Below are 20,534 nucleotides of genomic sequence, written 5' to 3'. Positions count from 1 at the left end.
AAGGGAAAGGTTAATACATGGCTATAGAAAGGTAGATGGTACAGTACATGGCTATAGAAAGGTAGATGGTACAGCACATGGCTATATCATATGATGGTTATTATGTCAGTGACCGAGGAAGGAAGATGGTACAGTACATGGCTATAGGAAGGAAGATGGTACAATACATGGCTATAGGAAGGTAGATGGTACAGTACATGGCTATAGAAAGGTAGATGGTACAGTACATGGCTATATGATGGTTATTATGTCAGTGACCAAGGAAGGAAGATGGTACAATACATGGCTATAGGAAGGTAGATGGGACAGTACATGGCTATAGGAAGGTAGATGGTACAGTACATGGCTATAGGAAGGTAGATGGTACAGTACATGGCTATAGAAAGGTAGATGGTACAGTACATGGCTATAGGAAGGTAGATGGTACAGTACATGGCTATAGGAAGGAAGATGGCCGGTACAGTACATGGCTATAGGAAGGTAGATGGTACAATACATGGCTATAGGAAGGTAGATGGTACAATACATGGCTATAGGAAGGTAGATGGTACAGTACATGGCTATAGAAAGGTAGATGGTACAGTACATGGCTATAGGAAGGTAGATGGTACAGTACATGGCTATAGAAAGGTAGATGGTACAGTACATGGCTATATGATGGTTATTATGTCAGTGACCGAGGAAGGAAGATGGTACAGTACATGGCTATAGGAAGGTAGATGGTACAGTACATGGCTATAGGAAGGTAGATGGTACAGTACATGGCTATAGGAAGGAAGATGGTACAGTACATGGCTATAGGAAGGTAGATGGTACAGTACATGGCTATAGAAAGGTAGATGGTACAGTACATGGCTATAGGAAGGTAGATGGTACAGTACATGGGGATATGATGGTTGTTTTTTCAGTGACAGGGGGAGGTAGATGATCTTACCACATTCCTCATCGCTATCTTTTTGTCTTAGCACATATCCTGCTTGAAGACAGGCATTTCCGGCCCTAAGTACCCCAGATTTCGTGAGGATTGGTACTACAGTTGAGGTTCCAGCAGAACAAATTATTGGACTGGAAACTTTGAGGAGAGGTGAGATGACATCTGTCTTTATATTGGCATCGATTGAATTGGAGCAAAGTGTTTTAAAAGCTCCAATTGTATTAGGATCCAATGTTACTGTCATGATTGAACTAATCTAAAAAAAAGAGAGAAACAAGAAATATGCATAATTATTAAATGTATGATCTACCCCACTTTCTGAACATGTAATCATATACATTTATGTCCCTGGTTGCAGGGTAATATATATATATATACTCTGGGTGTCATATTTCCTTCAAGTTTGGCAGAGGGAAATATGACACCTGAGGATAAATAAGTCTTATTATCCTGTAACCAGGGTGATGAATTTTTATTATACCAAATAATAATGATACTCAAAAATGAAACCAAGATATAAGACCACACCAAATTAATCAGTTGTTCGTCGGAAACCTAGTCGCTCATTTGATTGGAGTCCAGGTATTTATTATCACTAGTTTCCTTTAGTTTTGAAAACTCTTACAAACAGGTGATGGTACTTTTATTGATATTTCAGAGCTCTGAGTATTTTTTTTTTTAATTTATTTCTGCTACAGTCAAACCTGCTCTAACGACCCCCTGTATATAATGACTGCCTGTCTATAACGACCGGTTTTAAGATTCCCTGTGAGATTTTACTATATAACCAGAGGTGCCAACAATGATTAATTGAAAAGAGGAAGGTTTCCGAGCGGAGCGAGAAAAAAAAAAATTTCAGGGGGTGTGGGGGCCGACGAGGCCCCCAGACGCTGACGGGTTTCAAGTGTCCGGAAATGCATTATGGGCATAAGCAGCACACAATTCAGATAATTTGGTTTGGGAAAATAACTCAAATATATGTTTAAAAAAATAAGAAATGTTAATTTTATTTAGTTTTACCTTGATATAGTCTGTCTGTGATTTCAGTGCTTCGTATGTATGATGTCATTTTCCCCACCGTGTGCAATGCTAAAATCACAATTGCAAGTAACACATCTTGCAGTATATTCATCCCGATCGGATTGAACAATAAAAGGAAAACGCTCCTTGTATTCAGATTTAAATCTCTGGTCCCATTGCGACTTAACTTTTTTCTTTGGTGTTACTGATTTTACGGTTTCGTCTTCAGCTGTCAGACTACGTTTTTCCGCCATTTTGATAAACTTGGGAAGACCATTCATGATCGTTCATATGCTTGAAAATGATGTATAAATAATACTGATGGTGACAAACGCACAGGAGATCGAGAGCGCGGATTCTAACAGATCTAGTGGAAACGGACATCAGAATTCCGGATTTAGGAAACATTTCGATTTTTTTTTATAAAATCGTACAAAAGTCATGAAAAAGCGGAAGGCGTATTTTATACCTAAAAATCGTAAGGATTACGCCAAAAGAGGAAGGGTTGGCACCTCTGTATAACGACCCTCTGTATAACGACTACCTGTCTAATGTGACTTACGACCGGTGATTTTGGAACGGTGGTCGCCAATTTATTTTCTATAGCGACCGATTTCTGTCGGCCATCTTCTACTCTCGGCTGTCATCCCTCATAACATCCCCGGAAAATTCAGACACATTGACCCTGGCCTGATTATACAAAGAAAGGACCATCACAACGCTGGCCTGATTATATAAACAAAAGACCCCTACCACCTGTTTGTCTATAATTACTGTAGCTGCCCTGGCCTGGGGCTTGGTGAGACAGGAGTCCGATCACCATGCATGTCAGTATTACATTACAACTGTGCCTATGTGGCTTCATTTGACACGGTCAGTTAATTTTGTGATTACAACTAGGAAACATCACTTCAATAACAAACGCTGGTCATATCTGTCAACAAGATTTACTCACATGAAAGCCAATAATGCCTTCCTAAGTTTCTTAATCGTAGCTGTCGGTACTAGTGTTTGTACTGCCGCCATCTTTAATTAGTCGATACTAATAAAAAGTCGTAAACTGCCACAAATATCAGGATTTCAATTTTGGTCAGAATAAAAATCTTTTGGTTTTAAGAAGTAAGACTATAACACAAAATAATTAGTAGTAACACAAATATAATTAATCAATTAATCATTGTGTATTCTTTTTCTTTATTTAACTTCTGACATGTCTTCTGAATTCCCTGTTTGATGACAAATTATTTATGGTAGTTTCACGTAAATTGGTTGGTGTGATAATTTGGACCTGTCTATAAAGGCAACCTGTCTATGGTGACCGTTTTTCTGCCTCCCCTTGGGCGGTCGTTATAGACAGGTTTGACTGTACTTTGACTTCACGAAAACTTTAGCGATTCTGTTCTTCTGCCATTTGTAAACAACAGGAAAAGGAGATAACTCTGCGCAACAGAATGAGGGTCATTATTGGGGCACACACCCCTGTGATATAGGAAGTTATATTTTCCTCACAAAAAGGATATATGATGTTTTATATCCCTATTTTATATACAACTAACACCTTGGAAACAGCTAGTTTACCTGTTTATTACATGCTAAGGTTTTCAACAAATACATGCTCATATCATATAAACATATTTGGTATCAGAGGCTACTCACTTCAAACACTAACCTCACATAAATTATGATTATTAACTTATACAAGAGGCCCAATGGGCCTGATCACTCACCTGGCTCTACAGCAACTTTGAAGTTGATTGAGGTCATTTCTACAGATACTTTGCTGATTACGTCTTTATTCAAATATCAGAGTAGGCTAGGTTTATTCATGTCAATAAATTTTCTAGTCCTTCATTCTAGCATACTATTGGCCTAATATCACACACATTAGTCTCGCACACTCTTGGCTATCGCAGAATTATTGTTTACAGATTTAAGCTGATTTCACCCCTGTGACCTTGAATGTAGGTCAAGGTCATTCATTTGAACAAACTTTGTAGCCCTTCACCCCAGCATGCTACAGGCCCAATATCAAGTCCCTGGGCCTCTTGGTTATTAAGAAGAAGTCGGTTAAAGATTATAGCCTATTTGACCCATGTGACCTTGAATGAAGGTCAAGATCATTCACTTTAACAAACTTTGTAGCCCTTCAGCCCAGGATGCTACAGGCCCAATATCAAGTCCCTGGGCCTCTTAGTTATTGAGAAGACAGAACCCATTTGTATATCCCCCGCCAACTTCACTGGGTGGGGGATAATAATGGGTTTTGGTGGTGAATATTCTAAATCACAGGCCTTGTTTGACTAAATACAGCATATGGTTGCATTGTTACCTGACTAAATACAGCATATGGTTGATATGCAGTTTAAGTACATACAAAACATAGATTGAATCTCAAAGGCTTTCAAACAACTTACTGAGTTTGTATCCGTAACTGTAGAGTCAATGGTTGAGGAGATAGACAAAGAAGTCTGCTGACAGACGAGGCCCAGAAGAGCTTGAATAAGTGAGGGATGGGCTGAAAATACGAAAGCCTCCATGCAGCCTGAAGCAGCATGCTGTAATTCAAATGTAGCGTTGATGGTTATGGTGTACTGCGAGGTCATCGGTTCTGAAAAACAAAGTGCCACAATATTAGTCACTGTACAGAGAACACCACACATACTGCTATATATGTCATACCATCAGTAAGATAAAGATCTACAGTCCAGAGACGTATAACATTGAGGGATAGGGATGGGACACTGAGGGATGGACATAGACTGAAGGCACTGACACAATATACTGAGGGATGGAAAGCTCTGAGGATACTGACACTGTACACTGAGTGATGGGGAGCTCTGGGGATACTGACACTGTACACTGGGGGATGGGGAGCTCTGGGGATACTGACACTGTACACTGAGGGATGGGGAGCTCTGAGGATACTGACACTGTACACCGAGTGATGGGGAGGGGGCTCTGAGGATAATGACACTGTACACTGAGGGATGGGGAGCTCTGTGGATACTGACACTGTACACTGAGGGATGGGGGGCTCTGGGGATACTGACACTGTACACCGAGGGATGTGGAGCTCTGGGGATACTGACACTGTACACTGAGGGATGGGGAGCTCTGGGGATACTGACACTGTACACCGAGGGATGGGGAGCTCTGGGGATACTGACACTGTACACCGAGGGATGGGGAGCTCTGGGGATACTGACACTGTACACCGAGGGATGGGGAGCTCTGGGGATACTGACACTGTACACCGAGGGATGGGGAGCTCTGCGGATACTGACACTGTACACCGAGGGATGGGGAGCTCTGGGGATACTGACACTGTACACTGAGGATGGGGAGCTCTGGGGATACTGACACTGTACACCGAGGGATGGGGAGCTCTGGGGATACTGGCACTGTACACTGAGGGATGGGGGCTCTGGGGATACTGACACTGTACACTGAGGGATGGGGGGCTCTGGGGATACTGACACTGTACACTGGGGGATGGGGAGCTCTGGGGATACTGACATTGTACACTGGGGGATGGGGAGCTCTGGGGATACTGACACTGTACACTGAGGGATGGGGAGCTCTGAGGATAATGACACTGTACACTGAGGGATGGGGAGCTCTGGAGATACTGACACTGTACACCGAGGGATGGGGAGCTCTGCGGATATTGACACTGTACACAGAGGGATGGGGAGCTCTGGGGATACTGACACTGTACACTGAGGGATGGGGAGCTCTGGGGATACTGACACTGTACACCAAGGGATGGGAAGCTCTGAGGATACTGATACTGTACACCGAGGGATGGGCAGCTCTGGGGATAATGACACTGTACACCGAGGGATGGGGAGCTCTGGGGATACTGACACTGTACACTGAGGGATGGGGAGCTCTGGGGATACTGACACTGTACACTGAGGGATGGGGAGCTCTGGGGATGCTGACACTGTACACTGAGGGATGTGGAGCCCTGAGGATACTGACACTGTACACTGAGGGATGGGGAGCTCTGGGGATACTGACACTGTACACTGAGGGATGGGGAGCTCTGGGGATACTGACACTGTACACTGAGGGATGGGGAGCTCTGGAGATACTGACATTGTACACCGAGGGATGGGGAGCTCTGCGGATATTGACACTGTACACAGAGGGATGGGGAGCTCTGGGGATACTGACACTGTACACTGAGGGATGGGGAGCTCTGGGGATACTGACACTGTACACCAAGGGATGGGAAGCTCTGAGGATACTGATACTGTACACCGAGGGATGGGCAGCTCTGGGGATAATGACACTGTACACCGAGGGATGGGGAGCTCTGGGGATACTGACACTGTACACTGAGGGATGGGGAGCTCTGGGGATACTGACACTGTACACTGAGGGATGGGGAGCTCTGGGGATGCTGACACTGTACACTGAGGGATGTGGAGCCCTGAGGATACTGACACTGTACACTGAGGGATGGGGAGCTCTGGGGATACTGACACTGTACACTGAGGGATGGGGAGCTCTGGGGATAATGACACTGTACACTGAGGGATGGGGAGCTCTGGGAATACTGACACTGTACACTGAGGGATGGGGAGCTCTGGGGATACTGACACTACACTGAGGGATGGGGAGCTCTGGAGATAATGACACTGTACACCGAGGGATGGGGATCTCTGGGGATACTGACACTGTACACTGAGGGATGGGGAGCTCTGGGAATACTGACACTGTACACTGGGGGATGGGGAGCTCTGGGGATACTGACACTGTACATCGAGGGATGGGGAGCTCTGGGGATACTGACACTGTACACCGAGGGATGGGGAGCTCTGGGGATACTGACACTGTACACTGAGGGATGGGGAGCTCTGGGGATACTGACACTGTACACCGAGGGATGGGCAGCTCTGGGGATAATGACACTGTACACCGAGGGATGGGCAGCTCTGGGGATACTGACACTGTACACTGAGGGATGGGGAGCTCTGCGGATACTGACACTGTACACCGAGGGATGGGGAGCTCTGGGGATACTGACACTGTACACTGAGGGATGGGGAGCTCTGGGGATAATGACACTGTACACTGAGGGATGTGGAGCCCTGAGGATACTGACACTGTACACCGAGGGATGGGGAGCTCTGGGGATACTGACACTGTACACCGAGGGATGGGGAGCTCTGGGGACACTGACACTGTACACTGAGGGATGGGGAGCTCTGGGGATACTGACACTGTACACTGAGGGATGGGGAGCTCTGGGGATAATGACACTGTACACTGAGGGATGGGGAGCTCTGGGGATACTGACACTGTACACTGAGGGATGGGGAGCTCTGGGGATAATGACACTGTACACTGAGGGATGGGGAGCTCTGGGAATACTGACACTGTACACTGAGGGATGGGGAGCTCTGGGGATACTGACACTACACTGAGGGATGGGGAGCTCTGGAGATAATGACACTGTACACCGAGGGATGGGGAGCTCTGGGGATACTGACACTGTACACTGAGGGATGGGGAGCTCTGGGAATACTGACACTGTACACTGGGGGATGGGGAGCTCTGGGGATACTGACACTGTACATCGAGGGATGGGGAGCTCTGGGGATACTGACACTGTACACCGAGGGATGGGGAGCTCTGGGGATACTGACACTGTACACTGAGGGATGGGGAGCTCTGGGGATACTGACACTGTACACTGAGGGATGGGGAGCTCTGGGGATACTGACACTGTACACCGAGGGATGGGGAGCTCTGGGGATAATGACACTGTACACTGAGGGATGGGGAGCTCTGAGGATACTGACACTGTAAACTGAGTGATGGGGAGCTCTGGGGATACTGACACTGTACACTGAGGGATGGGGAGCTCTGGGGATACTGACACTGTACACTGAGGGATGGGGAGCTCTGGGGATAATGACACTGTACACAGAGGGATGTGGAGCTCTGAGGATACTGACACTGTACACCGAGGGATGGGGAGCTCTGGGGATACTGACACTGTACACCGAGGGATGGGGAGCTCTGAGGATACTGACACTGTACACTGAGGGATGGGGAGCTCTGGGGATACTGACACTGTACACCGAGGGATGGGGAGCTCTGGGGATACTGACACTGTACACTGAGGGATGGGGAGCTCTGAGGATACTGACACTGTACACCGAGGGATGGGGAGCTCTGGGGATACTGACACTGTACACTGAGGGATGGGGAGCTCTGGGGATACTGACACTGTACACTGAGGGATGGGGAGCTCTGGGGATACTGACACTGTACACTGAGGGATGGGGGGGGGGGGGATCTGAGGATACTGACACTGTACACCGAGGGATGGGGGGCTCTGGGGATACTGACACTGTACACTGGGGGATGGGGAGCTCTGGGGATACTGACACTGTACACTGAGGGATGGGGAGCTCTGAGGATACTGACACTGTACACTGAGGGATGGGGAGCTCTGGGGATACTGACACTGTACACTGAGGGATGGGGAGCTCTGGGGATAATGACACTGTACACTGAGGGATGGGGAGCTCTGGGGATACTGACACTGTACACCGAGGGATGGGGAGCTCTGGGGATAATGACACTGTACACTGAGTGATGGCGAGCTCTAGGGATACTGACACTGTACACTGAGGGATGGGGAGCTCTGGGGATAATGACACTGTACACTGAGTGATGGGGAGGGGGATCTGAGGATAATGACACTGTACACTGAGGGATGGGGAGCTCTTGGGAAGATAATCACTGGTCAAATAAAGTTTATTCTGGATGTGCTGGCAGACAATGCCACACCATAATATTCCTGTAGATTTGGATGTAGAAAGAGCATTGATACATATAGATGGATAGTTTCAAAAATAGTTACTGACTAGCATTTTGACAGATGTGAATTTGCATTGATACTTACTTATGCAAGGCTCACGGCTTAGAGGAGGACTCCAAATATTTGCACCAGTACAATTATAATTCTTGGTGTTTAGTCCCGTATTGTAATGGACATAGTCAACAATACAAGGTAAGGAACACAAATAGGTATTGGCTGTACATGATTTGCCTGAATTTTCCACAGGTTGTAGAGAATCTATAAGGCATCCAGATGCTAAAAAGAAAAAAATAAAGTATCCAAAATAAAATATTTTACAAACAAAAAATTACAGTAGATAAATACCAAGAATGAATATGAAGTTATTTCTAATAAACTGAGATGTATAGATGTTATATTTCACACGGATATACTTTAACCGGGTATCTATTTCTGTGCTATATTAAATGCCCCATGAATATTGCCAACTATACAGTAAGCCACTTTGTCAACTGTTATAGGTGTCACACCCACCATATAGAATTATATTTCATACCCAGCATGTAGCCCCCACACACTGGTAAACAAATTGGCCAATGATTAAATTTTGACCAATCAGAAACCTGGAGTGTGGTGCCATGGTAACAGTTTTGGAAACACCTAACATGTCACATCATAGGCTTCCCTTAGTTGTTATAATTAATGCAATGCAAATTGAGTGAAACAGAAAGATGCACTTCTTGTGGTGAAGGAGACAAAAATTATTACATTTATTCTGGGAATGCTGCCCTGTCACTAGTCTCTTTTGTCATCCTTTATGTATCTTTGGAGATCGAAGTGTAAAACAGACTTATCAAGAGACACATGTAATAATACAGTTTAATTAATAATATATAATTAAACAAATTTATTTTGGATTTTCGATCAATAGATTTGAGTAAAGGGCGAGTGTTAAGAGTGAAATAATGACCCGTATATCAAAGGTTAATTTAATGGCTGTTCAGTTATCTCTCAATTACAGAGGGTCTTGCCATTAGGCAGTGCAGGGGGATATAAATTTTATAGCTGTCAGGGCACCGGTCTCCGTGGCCGTTTGTATATGTCAGATAAGGTTAACTGATGACCCCTCCGGGATAAGGGAGGCACAAATTAGCTTCATGCCTATTGCATCTGATAATTGTTTAATTAATCATTTGTCATGTAAAGGTATATCGGGAGTATCCTGCATGAAGCTAATCAATTCTCAGTAAATCCTGTAGCACTTGACACGTTCATGAGCAGCACTCTTATAACAACCGATTTTAGTATCGAAATTCTTTTTAAACTGTGTCATACTGGAAATATTGTTAAACTGTGTTAGTTTAGAAACATTGTTAAACTGTGTTATATTGGAACTATTGTGTTAATTCGGGATATCTTCCGTGTTATTGGAACATTGCACGAGTGCTAAGTACGGCTAGTGGGAACATTGTATTACTAAATTGAACAAATCATGCCAGTGTATAACAAATCGTCCACTAAGAAGAGGCCTGCAGGGACTCCCTCTAGAGCGTTGGGTCAGAGAAAGAGAAGGAGGCCAGCACGTCTCCAGACGGAAGGAAACACAGAGCCGGAGCCGGAACCTCAGCAGGAGACGGGGCTAGAGCCGGAGCCGGAGTCGGTCAATTTCACGGGGGAACAGGCACGGGCGCCGGTTGAGAATGGTAGGCCAGAAATTGATTTAAATCCGGTGAATATTAGGCCGCAAAATGATTTGTCAAACGTTTGGAGGGTGGCTTTAGGTGAAAATAATGCTGGTAGGGGCGACTCGCTAACTGCTGGCTGCAGGCCTATTTTGCCACATAGTGAAGGGTTTACAGGTGGTTTATGTCAGGGGGGGTTTTCACCTTTTGATTCTTCACTACCAGATTTAATCAATTGTGTGGATGACAATGTAGCGGCTCATGTACCGTTGCAATTATGCCAGAAAATATGGGCGAATCAATACGTTAATTTAGCGTTGTTGCTAAAAGGTAGCGCAGAACTCCATGAATTTTATCCGGGGAGTAACCTATGTATTAATGAACAGGGCGTTCTGGAATCAAGGCCTAGAGTTCTCAAGGATAGGATCCCGAGCATAGAGAAATGGTCGGATGCCTTCCTGATTTACATGCACATATATGTGCGGAAATTTCCTGAAAAAACTCTAGAGCTTATCCAGTATACATTGTATGATAATTATTAGGGACGCAGCCAGTAGGTGCCAGGGGGCGGGTTGGAGGATCTATGACGAGCAATTTAGGCTACGTCAGGCGATCTGCCCTCAATCATGGGCTAAACTGAATTCAGACCTGTGGTTAAGGTTGATGTCAGTACCACGTAATATGGGTGGTTCGAATGCTAACACATACACAAGTACCGCTGCTGGTTCAAATTATCAGAATATCAGAACAGGTGTGTGCAACGCATACAATGACATAGGGAAATGTAAATACAATCCATGTCGTTTTAAGCATGTTTGTAGGAAATGTAATGGTGGACACTCACAAATGAATTGTAATTCCATTCGTGCCAAGCAAGAATCACAACAGCTGGGTACCCCAAAAAAATAACAGAAAGGGAAAAACACAGCTTGGGGGCAACGCCAATAAAAACTGATGTGTTAGAAGTTTTACTTAGGGATCATTCGAACAGAGTTTTAGCGTCAGAGTTAGTAAACGGTTTTAAACATGGTTTCCCACTTCATTATACTGGCCCTCGAGAAACAACACATGCAAATAATTTAAAGTCTATTCGCGAAAACAATCATGCCGCTAGGAAGAAAATTAAGAAAGAGATCGAGTTAGGAAGAATAGCAGGTCCATTTAAAGTACAACCTTTGCCTAATTTGAGAATTTCACCATTGGGCTTAGTTCCTAAGAAGAACACCGGGCAATTTAGGCTAATTCATCACTTGTCGTACCCTCAAAATGCTTCTGTTAATGACTTCATTGATCCAAAATTATGCTCAGTGTCGTATACAAAATTTGATGAAGCAGTTAGAATGGTCCAAAGGCTTGGAAGGGGGGCGTTATTAGCTAAGGCAGACATCAAATCTGCATTTAGGATAATCCCAGTGTGGCCTGGTGACTTTGATCTGTTAGGCTTTAAACTTGACGATATGTATTTTTTCGACAAATGTTTACCAATGGGTTGTTCTATCTCTTGTTCTATTTTTGAGAAGTTTTCCACAGTCATAGAGGAAAACGTGCGTAAGCGATTGGACAACGGGGAGTTACTGCATTATTTAGATGATTTTTTATTTGGAGGTGTTAACAACGCGAACCATTGTTTCCTGGCTTTAAAAGAATTTGAGATTCTATGTAGTGAGTTGGGCGTTCCTATCGCGCCGGAAAAAACGGAAGGGCCTTGTACTGTTCTATGTTTTCTTGGGTTAGAGATCGATACAATAAATATGTGTATCCGGGTTCCCATGGAAAAGGTGCAAGAAATAATCCAGAAAATTAACACCTCACTCCGTAAAGGTCGCGCGACATTAAAACAAATGCAGTCCCTGTTAGGAGCTTTAAATTTTGCTTGTAGAGCAATCCCGCCAGCGAGAACTTTTTGTAGGCGCCTTATTAACGCCACCATGGGGACAACCAAACCTTATCATCATATAAGGATCACACATGCACTACGACAAGATCTAAAACTATTAGTAAAATTTTTTCATTCTTTTAACGGCGTGTCTGTGTTCTGTGATCAATTTTGGATCACCAATTCAGATTTACAGTTATTTACTGATAGCTCGGCCAGGAAGGGTAATGGATTTGGTGCATATTTTGAGGGAAGGTGGGCATTTGGCACATGGCCCGAATCCTGGTTTCAAGCAGGCTACACTGATGACATAACGGTATTGGAGTTTTTCCCAATTCTAGTTGCAGTGTACATTTGGGGGGATAGACTTAAGAACAAGAAAGTACTATTCCGGTGCGACAATCAATCTGTTGTTGCAATTCTCAATTCCATGACAACCAAATCCGTTACTGTCCTGACATTGCTCAGGGCGTTTGTACTTCGCTGTTTAAGGATGAACATTTTATTTAAAGCAGAACACATCCCAGGTAGTGTTAATGTTTTAACTGATAGTTTATCCCGCTTACAGCTGAACAAATTCAGGGAATTGGCTCCACAGGCGCACCCGGAGCCAGAGCGGGTCCCGTTATGGATTTGGTCGATCTTGAACCTCAGCTTGGACGACTTTTAGCTGCCAGTATGTCGGAAAATACGAAGTCACTTTACTCATGTGCATTAAATAACTTTTATCAAATAAGACAAGTTATTAAACTCGATCATGTATGGCCTGTCCCTATCGAGCATGTTTTGCTGTTTATCTGCCATCACTCTCAGAAGGGCTCATCTCCCTCTACAGTACGTTTGTACTTGTCGGCGATTAGTTACGTACATAAGCTCAATAGCTGGCGAGATCCAACATCATGTTTTATTGTACGGAAGGCAATTGAGGGCCTTAGAAGATTAAAAGTATCTATAGATACCAGGGCTCCAATAACATATGATGTACTGACATTGATTCACGGTAAATTAGCGCATGTTTGCTTCAGTAAATATGAATCACTATTATTTAGAGCAGTGTTTTGTTTAGCATTTTTTGGTCTATTCCGGGTTGGGGAGCTTGTGTATACATCTGCGAAATTGGCACATAAGGTCTGATATTCAAATAAATAAAGATCTTACAGAGATGGTCATTATATTAAGGCAATCAAAGACAGACCAGCTTGCTAAAGCATTTACTGTGGTAATCCCATGTATCCCTGGAAATGTCGTCTGCCCTATTAAAAACATGCATGCCTTCCTTCAAGTACGAACTTGCTGCTCGGGATATCTATTTTTACATTTAAACGGTACACCTCTAAATAGATATCAGTTTGGTGAGGTGCTGAAAAAATGCATTGTTTCGTTAGGCCTACCTCAAGGAAATTTTAAGTCACACTCATTTAGAATTGGCGGGGCAACAACGCTGGCAATGAAAGGCGTGCCTAACGATAAAATCAGACAGCTAGGCCGGTGGCAGTCATCGGCCTACAAAACCTACATCCGCTTTTGATTGATATATGAATACATGTTAGAGAGCCGCCCCTTTTGCATATAAGGCTAGTAATCGGCACAAGTTCTTTCAGATGTATGGATAGTTGGTTCATCGATAATATACTGGGCACAACGGATGTCTGTGAAGCTGCTGGACAGCCATTTGAAGCTTAGACACAGAGGCGTTTTGGTGCGATGGTCGGGGCACAGGGGAATGTCTTGGTTTCAGCTATTGGATGTTATTAAGGACCAGCTGTCACTAAAGCCTCCACCAGATTTTCTAATACTTCATACTGGAGGTAATGACTTAGGGTCCATCCCCACTGGCGGCCTGTGTGCCCGTATCAGGCACGATGTCGAACATCTGCACGAAATGTTGCCTGGGTGCACTATTATCTGGTCTGATATTTTACCAAGGATTACCTATCGGGGTTGTGACAAAGTACAACCTATTGAAAGGAAAAGAAAGAGAATAAATAGGTCTGGCAGACTAGCAGCGTTAGATGTTGGGGGTAGGGTGATTAAGCACCCAGATATAAGTCACACATGTAAAGGACTACATGTATTTAGGCATGACAAGGTTCATTTAAATATGGTTGGTAACGCCATATTCCTAAACACGTTGCAGGAAGCAATAGAATGTTTTATAACATCAACTGATCATTGTGTTTATAATAAATGATACTGTATACAACCTCAAGTGTTTTTGTATGGATTACGGAACTGTATAGACAGTTCCGAGTGGCAGGATATGGCGGGCAGGCATATAATTACACAATTTTGTGTCATATTATTTAATTCTGGTGGTATTAATTATACTAGACTGTGCTCTGGTCGGCCAATAGTCTTGCTATGGTTTACCCTGGGGGACTAAATCTTGCTATGGAGGTATCCTAGGAGTTTCTGGCAGGCCAGTGCTAAGTCTAAATATAATAATCCTGATCTTGTAATGCTTGCCACTTGCTATCCTGGGAGCTAAAGGCAGGATTATGGTTTTCTCCAGGCTGGAGATGTTGGTTCCTCTTGCGAGAGGTGGTTTCGTTTTTTTACAAGTGCAGGCAAAATCTGCTAGGTCAGAGGGCAAGGGGCTTTATGTCCGGATACCTGCGGGTAGACATTTAGCATCGGTCCTTGCCTTTGCATGCACTTGTAATAATAAGTTTTGGCTGCGGCCATTGTCATACTAAATTCATAAATTGATAAGCCTGCTCGTCATATTCTGAGGTTGTATACGTTTCATATTAAATGAGGCTGCGGTCATTTAAATCCAAATTCATTGTTTGTTTTTTGTTATAAAGAAGAAAAGTATACTAAAATAATACAGTTTAATTAATAATATATAATTAAACAAATTTATTTTGGATTTTCGATCAATAGATTTGAGTAAAGGGCGAGTGTTAAGAGTGAAATAATGACCCGTATATCAAAGGTTAATTTAATGGCTGTTCAGTTATCTCTCAATTACAGAGGGTCTTGCCATTAGGCAGTGCAGGGGGATATAAATTTTATAGCTGTCGGGGCACCGGTCTCGGTGGCCGTTTGTATATGTCAGATAAGGTTAACTGATGACCCCTCCGGGATAAGGGAGGCACAAATTAGCTTCATGCCTATTGCATCTGATAATTGTTTAATTAATCATTTGTCATGTAAAGGTATATCGGGAGTATCCTGCATGAAGCTAATCAGTTCTCAGTAAATCCTGTAGCACTTGACACGTTCATGAGCAGCACTCTTATAACAACCGATTTTAGTATCGAAATTTTCCCACCATCCACCCCTTTCACACCGCCCTATTTCAAATAATTTAGTATTTTTGTTTTAAATTAAAGAGTACATATATTTAAAAATAAGGTATCTTACGTTGTATTAATAAATGTGTTCACCGCTGACGGTGGATACAAAGCTATACGCATACATTCAAAGTTGAATTTAATTATTACTTAATGCATTTGAAAGTTAAATGCTTTTGTGTTTCATTAACAATTTTCTGCTGTCGAGTTTATCTCTTTCAGTACTTGAGTATTGTGGACACACCAGAAGGTGGACATGGGTCTCGAGTGTAACAACATTTTCTGTGAATTGTCTCCAATTATCAACCATATGAGAGCTGTGTATCTTGAGTGACTTTGAATTTTGGTGAAAAGAGACAATTACATTATGACATAAGGACTGGAATGCGGGTCAGCGGTTTTGGAATACTGTGTATTGGACTACGATCGCGAGTGCTATACTTTTATGCTGCAGTCTTTATTTCAGGGCAGGATATGGCGGGCAGGCAATAATTACACAATTTTGTGTCATATTATTTAATTCTGGTGGTATTAATTATACTAGACTGTGCTCTGGTCGGCCAATAGTCTTGCTATGGTTTACCCTGGGGGACTAAATCTTGCTATGGAGGTATCCTAGGAGTTTCTGGCAGGCCAGTGCTAAGTCTAAATATAATAATCCTGATCTTGTAATGCTTGCCACGTGCTATCCTGGGAGCTAAAGGCAGGATTATGGTTTTCTCCAGGCTGGAGATGTTGGTTCCTCTTGCGAGAGGTGGTTTCGGTTTTTTACAAGTGCAGGCAAAATCTGCTAGGTCAGAGGGCAAGGGGCTTTATGTCCGGATACCTGCGGGTAGACATTTAGCATCGGTCCTTGCCTTTGCATGCACTTGTAATAATAAGTTTTGGCTGCGGCCATTGTCATACTAAATTCATAAATTGATAAGCCTGCTCGCCATATTCTGAGGTTGTATACGTTTCATATTAAATGAGGCTGCGGTCATTTAAATCCAAATTCATTGTTTGTTTTTTGTTATAAAGAAGAAAAGTATACTAAAATAATGATGTTTAGTAATTTTCAAAACTGAAAATGAAATAAAGGTGAGGTTTCCATATGGCCAAACAAGCAAATCGATATGTTTTATGTACTGATGGTAGCCTCTGTAGTCCTACGTTTACAAACAGGCATTTAAGTCAAAACATGTATATATGCAAGAATATAAAATAGCACCCTTCTTGTGCCAAAAATGAAAAAAATGAATAGTCTTTGGCATTTGGGATAAATGCTAATATCATTTCCTCGTTTTTTAAGAAAACTAAACATGAACATGCTTATAATAACACAGGTACCATATATGTAAAGCAAGAAGCTACACCTTTAAATCCATTAGGAACAGGAGATAAAAATTTTATGAATTTTGAGTATGAACATGGGATGTTCTACCAAGTAACATCATCAACATCAACTTTTTGATCTTCAACTAGACTGATGTAATGTACTGTCATAAAGGTAACACATGGGGAAAGGGGTTTGACACCTTTTTTGGACTGATGTAATGTGCAAGTACAGCTGCCATTTCCATTTTATTTCAGGCCTACATCATGAATATAAATATACAGGGCAATGTAGTCTTAATGATTTCTTGTTTCAAAATTTCTTTGAAAACCAATTTGAAATAACGAATATGTTTAAAGGTTTGGCATCAAGTATTCACACACGTAAATATTGACATTCCACAGCACCCCAGTCTCGAGGTATAAGTTTTCCATCATATATCAGTCTCAGGGGTAGCGTTGAAAATGCAGTTTGTCATTACAATATGGATACATATCCGATATTATCAGTCAAATCTCACAACAATTCTTCTGAATAAATGTTGAATGGTATACCATTACATTCAAAATTCTTAAACATAATGTCATCATCTCGTTTTGTTATAATATCGGCAACTGAATCCATGATGGCTACATTTGCAGACGACACTTCATGGCTCCTTTGTCATCAAAACTACTGACTCAAATGTGATTTCTGTGAAAATACAGCGAGAATATCGCAAAATCGTGCCCTAGAGTGAACCCTGGTTTAGTAAAGTTTATCCCCTCCAAAGGGGCAAACTTAAGACTCCAGGGTCATGAAACTTATGATTCTGGTTGACCATTGGCCTTGGAAGGTTTCAACAAAATTTCATTGAAATTGGTACCGAGATGGAAAAAAAAAAAAAAAAAAAAAAAACCTGCATGCACCTTTTCACATATTCCCTAACATTCCTATGTAGTTTTATTGAAGTTTAATTGGAGGAGGAGTAATATATAGTCTGGACAAGATATGCTCTAGTAGATCTACAGGCCCTAGTGTGGGCCAGAGGAGCTTATAATGGAACACAAATACATTGTACTGCCTGTATGTGTAATAATTATTTCATTTTTTTCTCCAGCCAGCCAAAACATAATTTTACATTCTATCATCAACATACACAATATATTAACTTCAGATACATACCTTCTGTAGCAACTAAGAAAGAGCAGTAAGAACTCAGTAGGTTTCTGTATGAGGCTTTGACTGTGACTTTTTGCAAGGTGTTCAGCGAGGCGAAATTAACTGTCACAAAAGGAGGATCTGCTGTATAAATCACTCCAGGTAAAGTTGGTAAAGTGAAGCCTGGTATGTCACTCAATGGGTTGATAGAATATCCAGTAGAAGTGTTAATGTAGAGAACACTTGTATTTGGACATGACAGTAACGGAGCAGACCCCTCTGAAAGACAGGGAAACAATTTCTTACATACATACAATATAATTTTAGCACATATATCTAACCACTGAATGGTCATCAATTGTATTTATTAAAACCTTAACCAGGGGTTGACATTAACATTTTTCTGTACTTGTCCGCCCCTTTGGACAAGTAACCTCGGACGAGTAACATTTATATCCATTTATCCGAATGAAATAATCACTTGTCCCAAACTTTAGTTTATTTAGCACATATTCAGTTCCAATGAGATTGTATTGTCCAATCCATGATTCCAGTCAAAAATGTATAAGGCCTCAGATCTCAAAAAATTAAATAAATAAATAGAATGAAGTCATTTAACATTAAAGCTGCCAACTGCTCTAGAAATTAAACCCAACATAAAATGTGTTTACCCAATGTTCACATATACACGTAATACAATAACTTGAGTTAGATACTATCGTTCTTACAGCAACCTGGATCTTCTAAATCTATTGTATGTCAAATATATTGTCTTATCCAAGAATGAGTACACCATCTGGTTGAATTATTATGGTTTCCAGATCAAAGTTATGCACAATATCCAACAAATAACTTTGTAATATAAATAATAAAGAAAAAAATTGGTTTGCTAATGTTTGTGGGATAAAATTTGAAAATGCTGCATAGGAAAATACAAAATAAAACAAATTTACATCACAACTACTTCCTATAAAGAAATCTTACCGAGGGCAACACAAAGCATAGGAAATCACATGTACCTTGTGACCTTTACTTTTGACCTCGGATGTTGAAAATCAATCCATACTCTGTTCATAAGTAATATGTGCATCAAGTTTAATTAAAATGTACCCAGCTTTCATAGCTATTTACTATTGTATACGTTGTTCATTCTAAGTATCAAATGTAAAAACAATCGGAGATTTCACTTATAGATTTCCAATTGGAAATGCCAAGACTAAAAACAGTATTCCATGGCCAAGGGCCAATTTTATCAAGCTAAGAGCTCAAAGTCACTTTCCAATTTCTCATCAACTAGAGTGAATACAAGTTATCTCCGTTCACACAAACCCAGAATGAAGCGTAAAAATTTGCACAGAAAATAGCTTGGAATACTCAGGGATAAAACAGGTCATTATGTACGATTTAAGTGGCTTTTCTATATTTTTTTTCAAATTCAACAAATGTCTTCAAACACATAAAAGTGTTGACCATATTAATTATCGCAAACAAATACAAGGAGACAAGATTGTCTAGTGTGTTGTTAGCGGTTTTTGGGAAAAATTATTTCTGGTCCAATCCTGAACTCATCAGGATTTTTCATTGAAATAGGCGACATTTTGATTCCCCCGAGAGTTTCGAATGAATTTGTTTTAGCGAAATTTGGCGATGACCGCTTAAGTTTGATAATTCACAGCACCTAAAAATGCTACTGTCTGTCTTCTTTTTAAAGAAACTAAACTACTCTTTTAAGAATAGAAATTAACTGACTAGAACATGAAAATAATTGTAGTGATGCAGCTTCGAAGGCCCTAAGTTTAGGAATCATCTGCATAGATTTCTGAAAAAAGTAAACACATGACACACCACCCATGACAACGGACATATAAGGCCATTGCAAAAGCTGAAATTTTAAAACACTTGCTTTCCAATTGTTTTTACAAAGCCGTACTGTAGTGACTTACCTATAGCCGTACTGTAGTGACTTACATATAGCCATACTGTAGTGACTTACCTATAGCTGTACTGTATTGACTTACCTATAGCTGTACTGTAGTGACTTACCTATAGCCATACTGTAGTGACTTACCTATAGCTGTACTGTAGTGACTTACCTATAGCTGTACTGTAGTGACTTACCTATAGCCATACTGTATTGACTTACCTATAGCCGTACTGTATTGACTTACCTATAGCTGTACTGTAGTGACTTACCTATAGCCATACTGTAGTGACTTACCTATAGCTGTACTGTATTGACTTACCTATAGCTGTACTGTAGTGACTTACCTATAGCCATACTGTAGTGACTAACCTATAGCCGTACTGTATTGACTTACCTATAGCTGTACTGTAGTGACTTACCTATAGCTGTACTGTAGTGACTTACCTATAGCTGTACTGTAGTGACTTACCTATAGCTGTACTGTAGTGACTTACCTATAGCCGTAATGTATTGACTTACCTATA

At 41.8% G+C, this 20,534-nt stretch overlaps 1 protein-coding gene across 1 annotated transcript; it reads right to left on the bottom strand.

The window, feature by feature from the left end:
- Positions 1-934: 934 nt before the first annotated feature.
- Positions 935-18,365, bottom strand: LOC117318493 (the record flags this gene model as incomplete). Its single annotated transcript, XM_033873471.1, has 4 exons — positions 935-1,190; positions 4,369-4,562; positions 8,880-9,071; positions 18,111-18,365. Coding segments are annotated over 4 exons (897 nt in total), but the record flags the coding sequence as incomplete, so codon positions are not given.
- Positions 18,366-20,534: the final 2,169 nt, after the last annotated feature.

This window comes from Pecten maximus, unplaced genomic scaffold, assembly GCF_902652985.1.
Source record: "Pecten maximus unplaced genomic scaffold, xPecMax1.1, whole genome shotgun sequence".
Taxonomy (NCBI): Eukaryota; Metazoa; Mollusca; class Bivalvia; order Pectinida; family Pectinidae; genus Pecten; species Pecten maximus.
The sequence above is the reverse complement of the archived record's forward strand: the minus strand, read 5'-3'. Positions and strand labels throughout refer to the sequence as shown.